This window comes from Talpa occidentalis, unplaced genomic scaffold (assembly GCF_014898055.3).
Source record: "Talpa occidentalis isolate TD23 unplaced genomic scaffold, MPIMG_talOcc4v2.1 talOcc4.10, whole genome shotgun sequence".
In the NCBI taxonomy this organism is placed as follows: Eukaryota; Metazoa; Chordata; class Mammalia; order Eulipotyphla; family Talpidae; genus Talpa; species Talpa occidentalis.
Genome location: NW_023600993.1, coordinates 55,291,956 through 55,312,071, shown reverse-complemented (window position 1 = coordinate 55,312,071; position 20,116 = coordinate 55,291,956). Strand labels below are relative to the sequence as shown.

At 41.8% G+C, this 20,116-nt stretch overlaps 1 protein-coding gene across 2 annotated transcripts in view; it reads right to left on the bottom strand.

The window, feature by feature from the left end:
• Positions 1 to 20,116, bottom strand: part of OGDH (oxoglutarate dehydrogenase) — a 78,070-nt gene that overhangs the window by 23,025 nt on the left and 34,929 nt on the right. For both annotated transcript variants that reach the window (XM_037493072.2, XM_037493063.2), the window contains exons 5-10: positions 13,115 to 13,230; positions 7,429 to 7,583; positions 7,100 to 7,246; positions 4,854 to 4,944; positions 4,336 to 4,515; positions 565 to 693 (exon numbers count right to left, since the gene is read on the bottom strand). In XM_037493072.2, the coding sequence (XP_037348969.1) occupies positions 565 to 693; positions 4,336 to 4,515; positions 4,854 to 4,944; positions 7,100 to 7,246; positions 7,429 to 7,583; positions 13,115 to 13,230 (818 nt within the window). The remainder of the gene's footprint in view (positions 1 to 564; positions 694 to 4,335; positions 4,516 to 4,853; positions 4,945 to 7,099; positions 7,247 to 7,428; positions 7,584 to 13,114; positions 13,231 to 20,116) is intronic.

Below are 20,116 nucleotides of genomic sequence, written 5' to 3'. Positions count from 1 at the left end.
AGAAAAAGTTCTAAAACACCACCACTACCTGAAGTGATGTAATTAAAATCTCTCTACTTAAAAAGTTTCCTGTGGGACCTCCCCTGGTGGCTCAGCAGTTGAGCGCTGGGCTACCAAGCTGCCCGCAGCCTCTGCAGCGCCAGTTCGATCCCCGGCCTCTGGCGAGGGTCCCACATGGTGCACAGACCTCTCCTGCCACCCACTGCTCCCCTCAGCAGTGTATTTTGTCAGTCTCTCTGTTCTGTTCCCCGCTCTGGCTCTGGTGAATTCTCTCACCCTCCCGCGCTTCTGCTGTACCCAGTGCTTGTATAAATAAGTAAATCTTAAAAAAAAAAAAAAGTTTCCTGTGTCCATATTATTTATAATACACATAAAAATTATATTTTTATAATTAAAAAACTACAAATATTTTCAATAACTAAGAAATGTCATTCTTAAGTAAGAGTGATATGAGCATAGAATCCTCAAGAGAAAAAGTGATCAGGTACTGATCTGATTCTGTGGTCTTGGCCTTTCACAACCAAAAGACCTCATGCCTGCCTGTTGCTGGAAAAACCCAGTTACCTGGTTGTTGACAACCACATGGACGGTGCCGTGAGTTGTATAGGATGGTAGGTCACTCAGGTGGAAAGTCTCGTACACGATGCCCTGACCAGCAAAAGCAGCGTCTCCATGCAGAAGGATGGACATAACCTGCAGATACATAAGGGAGACCCTAAATCCAACACAATCTTGACTGCCATGCCCATAAGGTACACTAGTGATTAAGTCACAATCTGCTTTCAAAATCTGTTCTGAGATCATTTCAAATTTAGAAAGTGACAGGAGAGCACAAAGATGCCCAAACCTGCCCCAGCCCCAGACTTGCCAGCAGCCCAGCGTATCTGCTCCATGTCTACACACCCACCATCCCACTATCATGGTCTGCTCAGAGCCAATGTCCACCGTCCCTGAACACACCACTCGGGACTCTGACCAGGAAAGTAGTGCTGGCTCAGACCTGCACCCACCCAAACCCTGGATTTGGGCTGTGGCGTCATAGGTTCAAGTCTCTTCAGTTCCTTCAATATGGAGCAACTCCTTATCTCTCCTGTCTCCACATCCTTGTGTACTGAGACTCAGGGATGGTGCTTGAGCTGGCCTGCCCCATGCTGGTGAGGTTAACTTCAGTTACTGGTGTAAGTAGCTGTCTGCTGTTTCTCCTTTTAAATTCACTATTTTCTCCTTGGTGTGAGATCAGTGGTAGTATTTATGAGGAAAACCCCACCAAACCTCTGCCCACGAGCCTCAATGACCACCTCCTGCATGCTGCCAGGTGTCACTCCTACATTGATTTGTTGGTGTCTTCTGCAAGGAAGAAACTTCATTTCTTTCTTGCCTTTTATTTATTTATTTATATTAGATGTACCTGTGGATCCCATTTTACTCGACAGGTTATAACTGATTCATGACAGTAGTTATTTTGGTGCTCACATATCCCAGATGTGGTTCAGACTCATCACTTTCTGGAACAACAGATTTCGGCCTCACGTTGAGCTTATCCTGCCCACTCCTGAAAGCAACCATTTCTCTAAGGGGGCTAGTTCCTTCAGTAGAGAATGGCACTTATCACCAGTATTTGGGTGCTCATCACTAGTAAGATATTACCACTTCCAGGACTTTCAACATTAACAAACTGAAAACAGATGTATATCCATTCACACACATAGATGTTTCTGTATCTTTGAAATATAGCATAGCTACACCTTTCATTCCAACCCAACTTTTTTCTGTTTTCTTCCATATTTATAAACACCTCCTATACTGTGAGATCCTTAGTTCCCATTGCCTTCAACACATTATACATTTGTGCAGTGTCCCCCATGTCCCAGCCACCCCTACTCATTGATGCCTTCTTGACATGTCTCCTTGGCTCCCCACGTTTCCAGTCTTTGATGGATGCAGGGACATTCACTAGCTCAGATGGACAGTAAACACAAGTGTCTGGTCTGTTTAGGGGCCTCCTCATGGGTGGTCCCAGCCAGGTCCCAGCTTGGTGCCCTGGTGGGTGGGAAAGTAACTAGAAGATAGGCTGTTTCTTTCTGATTGCCATGGTGTGTCATTTCCTTCTTACAGAGCTGTCTCTGCACAATCTTCTGTTGTCACGTGCACTTCAGGGTGGCCTTTTCTCTTGATCTTTCTGTGACGTCATACTGCCTTCATTACAAGGCTGCACAGCTGTCCCTCAGGTTCCTTCAGCACAGGGCTGGCTGCTGGAATCATGTACTCCTATGCTCCGTTTGTCTGGCTTACTCCAGTGGCCCGGCCTGAACCCTGGCTGGAGCTGGTCTCCATCTGCTGCAGGTCACCCTGCCACACCGGGGAGCTGCTTGCCCACATCAACATCCCAAAGGCCACATTACCTCAGAGCCACACTAGGTCAGTTTCAACCTTGCACAGGGTTACTGAATAACCTCAACCACATTTATAAAAATTACGTAATTTTCCTTCAACACTAAAAGTTATGTAACACATACTCCAGTTCCCTAAATTCTGGGTTGAAGAGAATCAAATTACCTGGGGTTTTTGTAAGATTACAGAGAGGCTGAGAGAAGGGTGGCCTGGGGGTTTTGGGCAGTGTGACCACTCTCTACAACAAGGTGGTGACCAGAAGGCTAACGAGGTTCTCTGACTTCACAGCTCGCAAGACTAGAGTGATCATTTTAAAGCACTTCATATTTTTTACTACTTTTTCAAAATTATTTTATTTCATTTCAGGACATTTACAGCATTCTAAGCAAGCACTGCTTGAGTGACCTTTCTCTATAATTTATGAATGTGGATGTCACATAAAGTTTTTGGTAATCTCATTCCTTCTTGTTCTACTTGTCTCAAAATGTCCACAGCCAAGCATCTTAACCAGGAACTTACTAGCTCAAGTGGATGGTAAACACAAGTGTAAGGTCTGTTTAGGGGCAGAAGTACTGGAGTCACTGGTCACCAATGCTGACTTCCTCCCTGTCCCATCCTAGCCATCCGTCTCACTGGTGAAGGTACTACATGGGCGGCCCCTTTCCATTGACCTGGCGTTTCTATGGCAATGTCCAGCCTTCAAGTTCATGCAAATAACCTCCACTTCCTAACATCTTCCCCAGCAGTCATACTCTTTCTTTACTGCAGGTGTCAACTAACGCAGGAACTATGTTTTGTTCCCAACATCACCTCTGGCCCAGACTCTATCACCAGCAGTTATCTTCATCTTCCATGTATAACTGCATAGTATCAGTAGACTTACAGAATTTTTAAATTACAGAATGCTGTAAACTAATACTTGGTTCCACCTCTAAAAAGTCTGATCTTTGTCCAGGGCATTCGTGGACCAGTTCTCTCTGCCCCAGCTTCTTTTCTGCTCTGCCCACAGGGCCTCCAACCCATCCTCCAACTTTGCTCCTATCTTTCATCTTCAGAGTACTTTCTTTCCTTCCCACCTACCTAAATCTTGCTGCTCCTTCAACAAAATGTGATGACTGCCTGATGTCTGAGGCTTGACTACCTTTAGGTGCATTGCCAACATACACCCGTATAAATCTGCCAGTAACTAGCAGATCTATTATCATACTGTGTATAGTCTATCAGATTCATTACATATGGTCTTGTTTCTAGAAAGTGCAAGAAATCCATAAGAGGAGGGTGGTGAAGCTGATGTCACAGACACATTACAATAGCTTATGATCTTTCTGATAGTTTAGATTTGATGTCATCATTGAGTAATAAAAATTATATAACTAGTTTCAGACCTCTATCCTCAGAGCAGGCAAGGACAAACAGCTGTAATCAACTGAGGATTTCTAAACACATGCAGGCTGGCCAATCAACACCGAGTGTTTACCATCAAACAACTGGAAAATGCCAGCTCCAGGGCTCTCTGTCCTCCATTTCTGAGAGTGCCATGAGCTTACCTCCCTTACAATGATGAGGGAGCTATTCTCACATCTGCCAGTTTTACAGTTTCTCCTTTAGACTTACCCACACTTTTTCCTTAAGATTCTCTCCTCCTGTTCAGTGACACATTATTTGGCTTTTCCAGAGATGTGGTTATGACAAAAGCAAATCATTTTCTGCCTAGCTCTGGTGGTCACAACTTGGGAGAAAGCTTATATGTAATAGCGACTATTTTATTATTGCTATTATTGTATTTCAAAGTCTATTAGAAACTTTCTGTTAGCAACTGTTTGAAATATTTTGTTAAAATTGGGGGAGGGGAGAAAAATCAAAGATAAGAATATTTTGTTAAATTCCAGAAACAAAGTCTGAGACATGCCAGGACCTTCCCTGGCCAGGCTCCAGCAAACTTACCTTCTTCCCCTCGGTGTCCCCACAGTAAAACTGCTCAGCTTTGGTCTTGCCCATTACTACAGGGTCAGCGGCCTCAAGGTGGGAAGGGTTTGCCACTAGCGACAGGGTGATGTTCCTGTCTGTCACACGGTTGATTCGCCGGTGATACATGCCCAGGTGGTACTTCACGTCTCCAGAACCCTGGCAGCACAAACAGTGTGTCTTTATCCTGGGCAGGGGGAGGCTTACTTTGCACAACAGTCCTATTGTGTGTTATTTCTACTCCCAGAATTTCCATTCCTGGAAGGATGGGAAAGCTTCTTCCCAGAATTGCTCCCACCCAAAGCACAGGGTAAAGGTTCTGTGGTCAGAGGGACAGGTCCTCACTCCAGTGGGGAAGCCTCTGGGGGTGGCCAGGTATGGGGGTGAATGGTATGGAGGATCCCAGCTCCTGATAAGTATTTCCAGAGAAGAATGTGGGGTCAGGGGTCTTGAAAGGATTGAAACCATGCTGGAAGTTTCTAATAGAAATTAGGTACCTCATCAGCTGCTTCCAGCTTTGAATCGAACTGACAGAAAATCTGCTCCAACTCCTTCCTGATTACATTTGCAAGCACGTTCAGCCGCCCCCTAAGATGCACAGGGGTGAGAAGGTCATTAACGTGGCACTCTAGATAGCAGGATAGCTGGTCATGTTGTTCAATCTCCCTTCCCTGTGGTACAAGGCATCTAGCTTCTTTTCATCAGCATCCAAGGCCACATGAGGTAGGAGGAAGAAAGGCGAAAACAGAAAACGCCACTGCCCCATAGTCTCTGTTCTGACCTCTGGGCTAAATATCCTCTGTTGTGACCTGATAAGACATTGGGCTTACTCTGCATAGTGAAAGAAACTATCGATTAAACAGAAAGACATCCTACTAACGGGAGAAATTATTTGCATATATCTGACAAAGGGCTGATGCCCAAAATATATGAAGAACTTATACAACTCAACAAAAAGAAAACAACCCAATCAAAAACTGAATAGAAGAGCTTGCTAAATAGCCATCTCCAAAGAAGACAATAGATGGCCAGTAGGCAATGAAAAACTGCTCATCACTTATCAGGAAAATGTAATTCAAAACAAAGAGCTACCATCTATGCCATGAGAATGGCCCACATGGAAAAAACCAGAAACAACAAGTCTTGGCAAGGATATGGGGGGTGGGGGGGAGGAACCCTTATAAACTGTTGGTGAGAATGTAGACTGGTTCAGTCCCTATGGAAAACAGTACGGAACTTTGGGCCTCCTTGGTGGCCTAGGGGTTAAGTCTTAGCACTATCACCTCTAAGGCCTGAGTTTGATCCCAGCCAGGGAGCTAACCCACATATGGCGCAGGAGACCTCTCCTGTTTTGCCCGCTGCTCCCCTTAGCAGTGTATTTCAGTAAATCTGCCTATTCTGCTCCTCATTCTGTCTCTGGTGAATCCTCTCACTCCGTCCCCCACACCTCTGACCTATACCCCAGATCTTGCATGCATAAATAAATCTTTAAAAAAAAAAAATATGACTCAGCAATTCCACTCCTAGGTATCTACACAAAGAATACAAAAGCACTAATTTAAGGGATGTGTGTACTCCTATCTTCACTACAGCCCTATTTACAATAGCTAATTAAAAAAACAGGCTAATTGTCCATGGATAGGCGTGGATCAGGAAAATGTGGTATATGTGTGCTGTGTATAGATACACACACACACACACACACACAATGGAACACTACTCAGCTATAAAAGAAGATAATTCTTGGGCCTATAGCTAAGCTTTGGAAACAACCCAAATGCCCAAAAATAGATGATTGGATCAAGATGTGGTACATATACACCATGGAATATTACTCAGCATTCAAAAAAGATAAACACATGCAATTTGCAGCAACATGGATGGAGCTGAAAGGGATCATGCTCAGCGAAATAAGCCAGAAAGAAAAAGAAAAATACCGGATGGTCTCACTCATAGCAGGAATCTAGAAAACTTAAATAAGAGACCAAGAAAAAGAATAACTATAAGAAAGAAAATATCAAAATCAACAAACAACTATGAATCAGAGACACTCTATAGGAGGTGGGAGGTGGGGAAAGGAGGGCTTGGGGTCAAAATAAGGGGGTTGTAATTGTATGGGGAATATAAAAATAAATTTAAATAAAAAAAAAAGAAGATAATTCTTGTCATTTGTGATAACATGAATGGAACTGGAAAGAAAAATGCTAAGTGAAACAAGACAAAAACTGGGTATTCTCACTCATATGTGGTATATAGAGAAACAAAACAAAGTGTCAGTCTAAAACAAACCAATAATAAACCCTTGGCATCTGACTGCAAAATTAAGGCAATCAGAAGGGGAGGGTGGCAGGGTAGGAATGGGGGAATAAAGGAAGGGCCAAGAGAACATGGTGGAAGATTATTAGGGCATTCACATTAGATGTGAAACCACACATTTGTATGGGTTTAAACCTATAACCCACAAAGCAGATACACCAATGTAAAGCAACTTTACTTCAATAAACATTATTTGTTTAAAAAAAAAAAGGGAGGGTATTGGGCTTAATTTTTGTGAGGCTGAGCACAAGACCTAGATGCCTGTCTGAAACCACTTGTGGCCATGGGTGGGACTGTGCCTGTGGACTGATGCTGTGGCAACAGTTACCTGGGGCAAGAATGGCACCATTGCATGCAATGAGAACCCAGTTCACTGCCTGCTCAGTGTCCTGTCCAATATGAACAGGTGGGAGGGCCAGGCAGGTACCTGTGTGGCATCCCCATGATCACATAGTCTACTCCATTCTCGCTGGACTTGTCGATGATGGTCTTGAGGGCAGGGATTAGCACCTCACAGCCTTCCAAGCCAAAACGCTTCTCAGATGACCACTTCCGCTGCAGAAACTCCTCAAACCTGGATGGGAACAATGACACCTTCTAGGGCCATGTCACCAGGACCAATCACATAATCCGTGAGGGTGTGCTCACACCCCAAACACCCACCCATGGTGGACAGGCCGTGCTCAATAGACATTGGAATCACTTTTTCCCTGGAAGTGCACATTCCATATCCCGCACCCTGAGTGCAGCCTGTACCTGGTAGAGCGCACAAGTCTAGCCAGTAGAGTCCGCTTCTCCTCATTTGTGAACTGCATGATCCCAGGGGTCTCAAATTTCTGCCGGATCCACTGGCACTGCTCCAGGTCATTGATGAACATGAACTCCACCCCAATATGCTGACAGTAGGCCATCTGTTTCACACAACAAGCAGGAGGATTTTCACCCAGATTCGCTGACTGCCACTTAGGAGGCTGGGGACTAACAGGTGGCCTTCATTTCAAATGTACCAAGAGCTACTGTGATAAGGGTAGAGATCTAGTATGGCAATCAGGCCTGGCCCCTCAACCTTCTCTGACTCCCAACACAGTCATGAAGTGCTTCCTCCAGGGACCCAGGTTGCACAAATCCCAATGGACAAGGAGAGGATGGTGAGAAACCTGGGCTGAGGCATGACCCACATGTTTAATCCATTACTTAACAATGGGAGGATGGACAACAGCAGCTGGGGGTCTGGAAAGCTCCCAAGGGAGGCAGCTGCTCTGACGTTAAGGTTAGACTTTGTGCCCCACACTGTGAGAAAGAAAAGCCCAGTGCTGGTAGGAGATAACACAGATCAATGACACTTAAGGTTCGTTGGCTTTTAGATTATAAATTATTCATTTTAGTAACAGACTACTTTTAGGAACTTTAGGTCCCACAGAAAAGCACAATCATATATATATAATAAAATAAATGGTCCTGAATAGATCAGATGCTTCCTAGGTCACCACTATCACAATGAGAAGTGGCCATGTGTCCTGTCAAAAGCTTAAGGTGAGAGGGCAGTGTGTGGGTCAGCTCTGATGAGCAGGAGAGGCAGGTAGGGCTCAGTGGAAAGAGAGGGAGAGACTAGATAAACCAGAGAGTAAGGCAGTCAACTCTGTGGACACCCTCCTGGGTTCCAGGCAGCATTCTGTAGGAGCCATGACTTTCCTGAGCCAAGTGACCAATGCTCACCTTCCTCTTCCATCTGCCAGCAATTCTGGTATCAGAACAAGAAAGCAAAACTGAATCAGCAGTGGAGTTAAAAGCTGAACAAGAATTTAAGAGTCTGTGGCCTCTGGTTCTCATAACAGACATGGAAACCAGCTGGCATAGCACAGAGAGGGGATGTGTCCACAGTCCTGGCATCAGGTTCTGGACCTGACACCAGATCCCTCTTCTCCCATTGCCTAAATCCTGAAGCCGGAATGGGTATTATTGTACCTCTGCTCCATAAATGTAAAATCTGCCAGAACTCAAAATAATGGCCAACAAAAATATTGTCATCCTAGCCAAGAGGAGGACAATCTGGCCTAAGACAAAAGGGAAACTGGAGCTCAGAAGGAACTTTGTATATAATTACAGTTCACCCTTAAATGACATAGGTTTGAACTGAGCAGGTCCACTGATATGTGGATTTTCTGGTAAACAGACAAATCAAATTTATGGTTTTTATAAATATATTATGTAGTGCTATAAATTTTCTCATCCTTATGATTTTCTTAATAACATTTCTTTTCTCTAGCTTACTTTATTGTAAGAATGCAGTATAAAATACATAGGATATAAAAAATATGTGTAATCAATTGTTTATGCCATTTGTAAGGCTTCTGGCCAATAGCAGGCTATTAGTAAAGTTGTTTTTTTTTTTTTTTAAAGATTTATTTATTTATTTATACAAGCACTGGGTACAGTCAGAAGTGTGGGAGGGTGAGAGAATTCACCAGAGCCAGAGCGGGGAACACAACAGGCAGACTGATGAAATACACTGCTGAGGGGAGCAGGCGCGGCAGGAGGGGTCTGTCGTGCCATGTGGGACCCTCGCCGGTGGGCAGGTATCGAACCGGCGCTGCAGAGGCTGCGGGCAGCTTCACAGCCCAGTGCTCAACTGCTGCACCACCAGGGGAGGCCCTATTAGTAAAGTTTTTGAGGAGTCAAAAGTTATATGTGGACTGTTGACTGCTTGGGGACTGGCACTCTTATCCCCCAAATTGCTCAATATTCAACTGTATTTTCATTAACTCCACCTACTATTTCCCTAATAACATCCTAGATGGTCAAGCTGGAAACTTTTAAATCAGACACACAAGCAGCCCAGGAAGGGCGTGCAGTCTGCCTGCCTTCCCTTCAGCACCAACATCTACCTGCCATTCCTACCTCAGCACTACTGCACCTTGATCCACTGACCTGTAGAAGACAGTACATTTCTTCATAAATATGCTTGAGAAACATGGTCTGGTTATAGTGTGTGCTAACAATCACTTTCTTTCATTAGCTTAAAAAAGGACACAAATTCCTTGTGGCCCAACTCTGGCTGCAAGTCTGGTAGAGGGGACAGGAGGTCTCTCCTTATGACACCTCACACCTGGAGGTTAGATAACTTGAGAATGCTCCTTGCTCTCTGCTCCTGATGCAGGCAGGGGCAATGTTTCCATTACTGAACAATAAAAAGCTCAGTGGAAACTATTAGGTCAAAATCTCTAGAAATCAGTCCATCTCCAATCTTACCAGTACTAGTTTAGCTATTAACTTGGACATGGAGTTGTAAGGCATTGCATCATGTTTTGCTTTTTCTGTTCTTGGCTCAATCCCCAGGAGAAAAGGGCAGTGAACTTTAGGCTGACTCATCACTTCTCATTCTACTGGGATCAAGAGAATCTCTAAAGCTCTATCAGGTCACACCAGCAATCTGGCGTACACATATCCATACCAAGTTAATGCAGCATTATCAAACAAGTTTACTCAAGTATCTGTAACCTGCAAGAATGGGGTATTCTCGGGCCTCCCCGGTGGCGCAGTGGTAGAGTGCTGGGTTGTGAAGCTGCCCGCAGCCTCTGCGGCACCGGTTCGATCCCCGGCTGCTCCCTGGCCACTGGAGGAGGGTCCCACCTGGCGCGCAGACCTCTCCTGCCTCCCGCTGCTCCCCTCAGCAGTGTACTTCGGTCCTTCTGCCTGCTCTGCTCCCCGCTCTGGCTCTGGTGAATTCTCTCACCCTCCTGCGCTTCTGACTGTACCCAGTGCATGTATAAACAAAACAAACAAACAAACAAACAAATAAATTAAACATGCCTCTATAAAAAAAAAAAATTAAAAAAAAAAAAGGGGTATTCTCAGTTGGGACAAGGAACGTTGACCCAGAATGAGTGGCTCTCTCTGAAGAGCCCTGGACACGAGACATTTTGGGAATAGAGGTGCTATGGTTGGGACCCTTGGAATGCAGATTCAACTGTCCCAGACAACTCCTGGGCTTCAGCATTGGCCCCGACTGAAAGTAAGAGGCTTGGGGCTCCTTAACCCTATTCAAAGGCCAGGGTCAGTAAGACTTCAGATTCAAGATTCAGAGAAGTTTACGCATAGGAAGGCTTTCAACAGCCCCCCGGCCTTGATTCTGCTCTCTGGAAAGAATAATGCTGAAGGGTGAATTTGAGAGGAAGAGGAGATATTTGCCGTGGAAACAATATCCACTGGGAGTTAGGGAGGAAGGTTTTACTATGAGAGGCTGAGCTCCTCACTGGACAGTCACCTGCATTGAGTAAAAGAGGTGCTGGCGCCCAGAGTAACCTCTAGTGCAGACAGATTTAATTCCACTGCTGTCCAGATAGAGAAATCTGAAAAAGCCGAGGGAATGGGGTGGGATCAGTGAGCCTGGGTACTTGGCCTGGAGGTCTGACAAAAGGAAGTAAAGTAACTTTGGGGCTGGGTGATCTGGAAATGTTCTAGTCTATATGGGGTACCATTTGTGGATCTAGATAACATGAGAATGCCTAGACCAGCAGCATCCAACAGGAACATAGTGTGAGTCATATACATAATTAAAATTTTTCTAGTATAAATTAATTCTCATATTCTGTTTGATCCAATATATAAACACAGTGCCTTTTCTATACTTAAAAAGTTATTCAGATACTTTGTACATTTCTAAGGCTCTATGGTCACGTGTAGCTCCCTGATGCCTACCTATCCCCTACATCTACCCCCCCACTGTCACTGATGCCCACTCCTCCCAAAAGCTCTCCCCTCCTTGCCTAACCCTCCCAAAGCTGACTCTTCAACATGCCCACATCCACCTGATGCTAGTACCAGGTCCCCAGATTTCCACACTTTTCTTTCCCCTCAAGCTTGAAAATGAGGAAGGGAGCACACCAAGTTGGACGCTGACAACATTGTAGGATATATGACACAAATTAATGCCAATTAACAAATGTTGCCAATAGATGATCAGATCTTTTTACTCCACTCTGAAGCCAAAAGTGGACCATTAACAAGAGAATTTTAAAACAGACTTCACTTACTGGAGCTCTTAGTTACACAACTTACTCCCTCTTAGTTACACAACTTACTCCCTCTTAGTTACACAACTAAGTCACAAGCACAGGAGCAAGGGTCTGGCTTGGTGGACTGGATCTTGAGGGGTGGTTCCAGTGCCTGAATCAGGGAGGGAGCCCCCTCGGGGAGCCCTGTTACTCCCAGGACTTGTTAGGAATACCTGGTGTCACAATGATTCAGAGTATGCACATTAGGAAGGGTTCTAGGTGACTGTACAGTCAATCTGAAGAGTACTGTGCCTAAGTTTTCTCAGTCTGTGTGACTGTTGACTCTTGAGATCCAAGTGCTATGGATAGCACTGAGGAACAGTTAATGGCTGAGAACTGGCAGGCAATCCCATCAAATGTTATCAAGCCGGGATGCCAGAGAACCAGGAAGCAAATGGTTAAGGCAATCGTTTGACTGATTTCTTTTCAGGAAGGCAGTTAAATGCTTAACTGATTTATTTCAAACAATGCCTCAATTTATTTTACTAATCAGGTTCCAACCACCTCAGTTCAGTTTGTGCAGCCTGCAAGAAGGACGAAAGCATGCATAGTTTTGGTCTTGAATGACCTAAAACCGCCAAAAGTCCCATTTACTAAAATCTCTGCCCCAGGAAGACCTAAACTGCCATTTTGTGAACATGTAACATGATGAAGTATATAGTCTTCAGTTCCTGCACAGATGCCCCAGAGTTGCCTAGTACTCTAGCACCCAAACACGAAAGACTTCTTTGATCTACTTTTATTCTTCTCCTTTTAAAAAACTTTCAAATCTTCTACCTGGGAAGGCAGTCTTTGGAAATCTATTTCCATAGCTCTTACTTGCCACAAGTAATCAAACAGTTCTTTGACAAACTTGGATCTGCTGTGTTTGCATATGGTGATCCCTTTTATTGGGTCACACAAGGGCAAGTCATCCTCATACAGAGTTTGGAAGCGATGCCAGTCAGTGCAGAAGGGGACAGACACAGGTAGAACTTGCTCTACAGTGTGTACAGGAGTGTCCTGGCAGGCTTAATATTAACCAAGTCCAGAAAGGAGAAGGAAAAACAGAATAAAAAGGGAAAGGATGAAGGACAGAGAGAGGAGGAAAAGAAAAGGTGGGGAGTATGAGCCAGGGAAGGCCCTGCAGCTGGAATGTATGTGTGCTGGGGACCTCACACATCTGAAATAAACTCCCATTAGGACTAAAATGCAGAGAATTTTTTTGTCCTTACTATAGTTGATTGTAAAAACATGGATTTCTATTTCCAAAACAGCAAAAAAATTCCCTTTCCCTTACATTAAAAAAAGATAAAGAAGAAAAAGACAAACTAGTCTGGAGGCCTTCTGTCAATATAGGTTTTTAACAAGTCCACTAGATTTTTCTGGAGATGGAGATTGTTTCTTACCTCTAGTCGTCGGATGATCTCCCGCAGAGGAAGTGCAGACTCCTGCCCTCCTATGAACGTGGTGGTGGGTAGGTGGAAGACCTTGTCCAGATCAGACTCATCTAGGCCATAGAACCCTGGAGGGTGAGGAAAGATGGGCATAGCCAAACAGGAGCCACAGTTTATGAAAAGGGGAAGGAACTCCCCAAGGGAGAGAAAAGAGAAGAGAAAAATCATAAAAATATCTGATACATATGAAAATAAATATTTCATAGTCAGAAACACAATGTCAACAAATGGAAGCTGAGATTATTACTTGGTGTCATTGGTAAGTGAAAATAAAATTCATATTATGCATATATTAGTCCAGTGCACCAATTATCCATAATTTAGAGAAAAATGTATTTCAAAGACCCAAAGAAACAAATCAATTTGGGTTTGAAAAGACACTAGGTAAGTCAATTAGAAAGCAAATGGAAAAAAAGTTAAGGAGAAAATTTAAGTAGAAAATGAAGAATTGGAATAGAATAGGTCATTTATGCTTTATATGTTATTGACATAGGTATGTGTTAAATAACAGGCACTGGGGAGGCTTAAGAAGTGAAGGGACAATCACCAAGTTGAGTGGTTTGTTGGAGAGCTTTTGTCAGCAGAACAGAGGATTAAATGACTGTCCTTTGATGATGGATGGTGCTCTTCTAAAAAAACCTCACAACTGAACCCATTCTTGAGACAACACTCTACAGAAATGAATCTAATTCTCCCTCTTCCAATACTAAGAAATATTTACTGACTGATCACTAACTCACTAATTAACCAACTGATTGCTAATAATTTCTGGAACATTGACTGTATGCAAGGAGCCTCTTCATCTGAAAGCATATTTTAAACTGATAAAAAACATGACAGAAGGGCTCATTACTGGGCATTATAAGCTTTATACAAGAAGAATATATCAAAGGGGAAAAGAAACTTGGAGGAAAACTATCAGGTGTCATTGTAGGTTGTGGCTATCAATTACCCTGAAAGCGTATAACTAAAATGAGGTAAAGGGGCAGTTCATAATCACTAGGGCTCCAACATTTCACACCAATAACCCAGTCAGGTGAAAAGTAACATTGAAAACAAGTATGCCATTGTCTCTAACATTTCACTGCACAAAATCAGATACTTTTCCTGGCTTAATTGAGCATAAGTAAGAGCAATTGTGACACATAACAACCCAGTGTGGGACTACAGCAGTAGCCTGCAAACCTAAGTATGTATCTGAATTTCTAGGAAATTTGTAGAAATGCACACTTCCAGTTTTCATAAGTGAGTCAAGTGGTCAGGCATAGGCCAGTAATCTACCCAGAGGCTCCTATTCAAACCAGCTTAGGAGTCACAGCCTTTAATTATCTAATACTTTAGGGCACACATTTAGTCTTAAAAGCAAATTTTATATTTTTGAAGTTTTATTTTATGAAAACAAAAGCAATATGATGTTCTTCCCTGGGGGTGGTGACAGCAGCAGCAGCTTAGTTAAGCCTGCGCATGCTTTCCTGCTGCTACTCTATTAAGATGGGGACATGCCATCATGTGGGTCTGGGCAAATCACTTGGCTGTGGTCATTCACAGGGCAGCTCATGGTGTTCATGGAGAAAGCCACAATTGATTTGGGGATATTTTTCCTAGATAATGAAGGAGGATCAAGGAACCAGAATATCCAGAGTGTATACTCTGTTGGGAACATTTTGACCCTTGAGCTGACCAGTGAGGCATTTCCCCACAGAAGAACCTGGGCTGTGTGATTTTTCGGTATGAAAACCCCTGGGGCTCACTTTGTGTGTGGTTCTTCACTTTGTTGCCCTGAACTGATATTCTTAGGCTGTTCTGCTGAACCTCAAAACCACTGGCCTGTTTCTGGGTTCTTCAGTCATTTGAGAAATGAAATGTACAGATGTCCTGGGAAGGTGGAATAGATGTATTCTTCCCTACCCTATTACTCCACTAAGTGCCCATAACTATCCTAGACATCATATGTGAAACAAACATAAAATAATTCTGAAAGATGGAGAAGGGGGGTGTAGCCGTCAGTGAAGCCTGAGAAAAACAGCAGGGAGGCCCCTGGGTTTCCTTTGATCATCCATATCCCTGACAAAGCAAAGAACTAGCAACCCAGAAATTCCCACAGGTGCAAACAAAAATGTCCAAACAAAAGGTATTCTCTCTAAGAGGTAAGGAAAATTAGCTTATCAGAACAGAAAACTTTTATACAGTAACTACTCTATCCTACTCAAACACACAGAACAAACTGTAGCCCCCCATATCACCCCTCGGCCAAAGGGCTATAAAGGATTCTAACCTCTGATCCCAGCCCAAGGTTTCAGAGAGGGTCCAAAGAGAGAGCCCAAACTTTCATTCCCTCTAAGAGGCAATGTGCCAGCCCACTCCCCAACCCCAATGTCAGTAGAGACCTCAGGGCACCATCCCCACCTGAGAGTAACTAGGTGGGCCTCTCCCCACCACAGCAGTGTTCAGAGGAAATCTGCTTTAACAGATTTAAATGGGATTTCAAGTGTCATGATACCCCAAATGCCTTGGTTTCAATAAAAAAGTCACTCATAACAAGAATCAGAAATATCTTAGATTGAATAAAATATCAACAGATACCAATACCTAAATGACAGATGTTATAATTACTTGACTAAGATTTTGAAGAAGCCACCATCAAATGATTTCACTAAGCAACTAAAACATGATAAAGACAAAAGGAAAAAATAGGTCTCAGCAAATAAAGTGCCAGCAAAACACTGAAGGTACAAAGGACTACATGGAAAATTTTGAAGCTGCTTAACATACTAACCAGAATGAAAAATGTAATATAAATGGACTCAATGGCAGAATCAGGGACTATAAGATCAAAGAACTTGAAGGCAGAACAACAGTATTAGCCAGTCTGAAGAACAGAGAGAAAGCAAACTCAGGGGAAAAAATGAAGAGATACCCCGGGAAACATGACAGTACAAGGAAAGATTTCACATATGTGTCAATTTCAGAAGGAGAGGGGGAAAAAAGGTGGTTGAAAATTTCCAAAATACAGCAAAAGTATTAAACTAAAGAAGATAGAATAAACACAAAGAAATGCATGCCAAAACATGCTGTAATTTGTTACTTCTGAAAATTAAAGACAGATAAAATCTTGAAAGCAGCCATAGTAAAATGACACCTTACCTACATGGAAAACAAATAATGACAGTAGATTTCCCATCAGAAACCACGAAGGCCAGAAGGATGTAGTACCACACTTTCTAAGAGCTGAAAGGAAAGAACTGTCTACTGGAACACTGTATTTAGTGACAATATCCTTCAGGAATGAAGGGGAGATGAAGACATTCTCAGATGAAGGGAACCGAGAGAGATTATCACCTTAAACAAAGGGCTAAAGGAAGTCCTTTAAACAAAATGGGAAGGATGTTAGATGGAATCTCAGATATCAAGAAGGAAGAATGAACATGGAAAACAAAAAAATGGGTAAGTAAAAACACTTTCCTTTTCCTATTGGGTCTTCTAAATTATGTCTGTTGGCTGGAACAAAATTTACAACACTGGGGCCTCCCTGGTGGCGCAAGGGGTTAAGCAACGCACTATGAAGCTGTCTGCAGCCTCTGCAGCAGGAGTTGGATCCCCGGCCTGCTGGGAAGCAACCCACATGGAGCAGCAGACCTCTCCTGTCTCGCCTGCTGCTCCCCTTAGCAGTGTATTTCAGTCAGTCTGCCTGTTCTGTTCCCCACTCTGTCTCTGGTGAATCCTCTCACTCCCTGCATCTCTGGCCTGTACCCCAGCTCTTGTATGCATAAATAAACAAATCTTAAAAAAAAAATTTACAACACTGATGTGGCTCTAAATATATGTAGAGAAAATATTTAAGACAATTACATTATAAATATTGAGAATGAAGGGGTATAAAGGAAGTTATGATTTCCATACTTTACCTGAACTAATAAAACAATGACACCAATAGATTGTGATGTTATGTGATTACATAATGTAATATCTAGATAGCTACAGAAAGGCTACAAACCTCTAAACATAATGAAATACGGATGAAAAATGCTCTCTATAAATAAAAATGGAATTTCAAAATACATTAAAAACCCCCACAAGAAATGAAGAAAAGGCAGAGAAATGAAAAAGACAAGCAAATATGCAGATTTAAACCCTAACATATCAATAATTCATTAAATACAACTGATTTAAACATATCAGAAATTGGCAGAGCAGATTAAAAGAACAGAACTCAACTATTTGCTTGTCTATAAGAAATCCCCTTCACAGGCTTCCCTGGTAGCGCAAGGGGTTAAGACATAACCTATGAAGCTGTCTGCAGCCTCTGTAGCACGAGTTGGATCCCCCAGCTGGCCAGGGAGCAACCCACATGGAGCAGCAGACCTCTCCTGACTCGCCCGCTGCTCCCCTCAGCAGTATATCTCAGTCAGTCTGCCTGTTCTGCTCTCCACTGTCTCTGGTAAATCCTCTCACCCCCCACACCTTTGGCCTGTACCCAGCTCTTGTATGCATAAATAAATAAATCTTAAAAAAAAAAAAAAGAAATCCCCCTCAAATATGATGATACAGTCACAACAATAAAGAGATAGAAAAAAATAATGTTAACACTAATTAAAGGCAGGAGTGGCTATATAATCAGGTAACATAGACATCAGAGCAAAGAAAATTATACTAGAAACAGTAATGAGCAGTACAATGAGAAGATATAGTAATCCTAAATGTGTGTGCACTGAACAACAGAACCACAAAATACTGTAATCCACAATTACAGTTGGAGACTTCAAAATCCTTATCTCAATAATTAAGAAGTATATAGAGAGCCAGCAAGGATATAGAAGGTTATCAACCAACAGGATCTAATGGGCACATATAGAACACTTTACACAACAGCAGCAGAATATACATTCTTTCCAGTGTGCATGGAACACATGCCAAGGCAGACAATAAATTGGGCCATAAGAAAATCTCAAAAATTGGCAGAATTGGAATCAGACTGAGTACATTATCTGACCTTAATAGAATCAAATCAGAACTTAAAAACCAAAAAAGGACATGGAAAATCTCCAAGTTCTTAGAAAATGAACAATACATTGATACTTCTAAAAACTTACGGGTAATAGGAAATAGTAAAGGTCAAATAAAATAGTTCAAATATTGAAATGAATGAAAATGAAAATACAAATTATCAAAGTTTGTGGGATAGCTTAGGTAGTTCTGAGAGGGATTTATAGCAGTGAATATACACATTAGAGAAGGAAAGATTATAATCAGTAATATAAGCTCCTACAACAAAAAACTAGAAAAAGGAAAAGAAAACAAGAAAACTTCAGAAGGAAAGAATAAAGAGTAGAACTCAGTGAAACTGAAAATAGCAGAACAGAGAAAAATCAATGAACCAAAGAGCTAGTTCTTTGAAAAGAGCAATAACATTGAAAAGCCTTTTTTCTTTGTAGAAAAAAAGACACCAATTACCAATATCAGAAATATGAGATGGTATATCTCATTGCAGATTTTCAAGAATAAGGGAAAAAGCATGAACAATTCTATATACTACATTTGACAATTTAGATGAAATGAATTACCCCTAGAACAACACGACAATTACCCAATATGAAATAGATAATTTTAATAGTTCTATGACTATGAAGAAGTTGAATTCATAAATAAAGATTCTGAAAGAGAAATCTCTGACCCAGATAGGTTTGCAGGAGAATTCTATCACGTACTAAGAGAAGAATTAATGCCAATTCTATACAACAAAGAACAGGAAAACTTCTCAACTCCTAGAGAACAGGAAAACTCAACTCACTTTACAAAGCTAGAATTACGCTGATACTAAGGGCAAACGAAGATAGTGCCAAGAAAGAAAATTACAGTCTGATCTCCTTCATGAATATAGTTGCAAAAAATATAGAAATACACAAATATAAAGAATTAAGTACCAAGGCCAGACCAGGCATGTGCCAGTATGCAAGGTTGGGTCAATATTTGAAAATCAATGTAATCCACTGTACAATTAGATTCTCAGAAGGATAAAAACCATATAATCATATCAACAGATAAAGAAAAGGTATGTGGCAAAATTTAACACTGACAATAAAAACTATCACAAAAAACAGGAAAAGAGGAACTTCCTCAATTTGATAAAGAGAACCTATAAAAAAAATCTACAGCTAATATATTTAATGGTGGAAAGACTGAATGTTTTCTTCCTAAGATAAGGAACCAGGCAAGGACGTTCAATGTGCTTAAACAAAGTACAGGAAGTTTTAGTTATGGCAATAAAAGGAAAAGAAATAAATGTTTCTATATTCAGATGTTGACACAAAAAATCCTTAGGAATCTTTTAAAAAAAAAGTCTTAGAGAGAGCTCATTAATTTCACAGGATACAACAAACACAAAAATCAATTGTATTTCTAGATGTTAGTAATGAATAGGAAAATTAAAAAGAAAAATAGGTAAATTAAAATGCAATTTACATGTAAATTAAAAAAATGTACAGAACTCATGCAAACACTACAAAAAACTAATGAAAAATCAAGAATATCTAAATAAATGAAAAGACATACTATGCTCACGGGTTGGAAGGTAATATAGTAAAGATATCAATTCCTCCTAAATTGGTCTTTAGGTTTAATATAATTCTTATCAACATGAGAGCAAAGCTTTTTGTAAACATTCACCAGATTATCCTAAAATTTACATGGAAAGAAAAAAGTCCTAGAATAGTGAAGACAATTCTGAAAAAGGAAAATAAAGTTCAGCAGCTATAGTAATCCAGACAGTGTGGGGATGGAGGAACGAACACAGATCAAATAAAAGGAAGAGCATTCAGGAATAGACCTACTTGAGTAAGACTAACTGATTTTTGACAAAAGTGCAAAAAACAATTCAATGAAGAAAAGACAAATGTTTCAGTTAATGATGAGAGAACAACTGGGCATAATAGACCAAAAAAAGGTTCCTTGACCTGG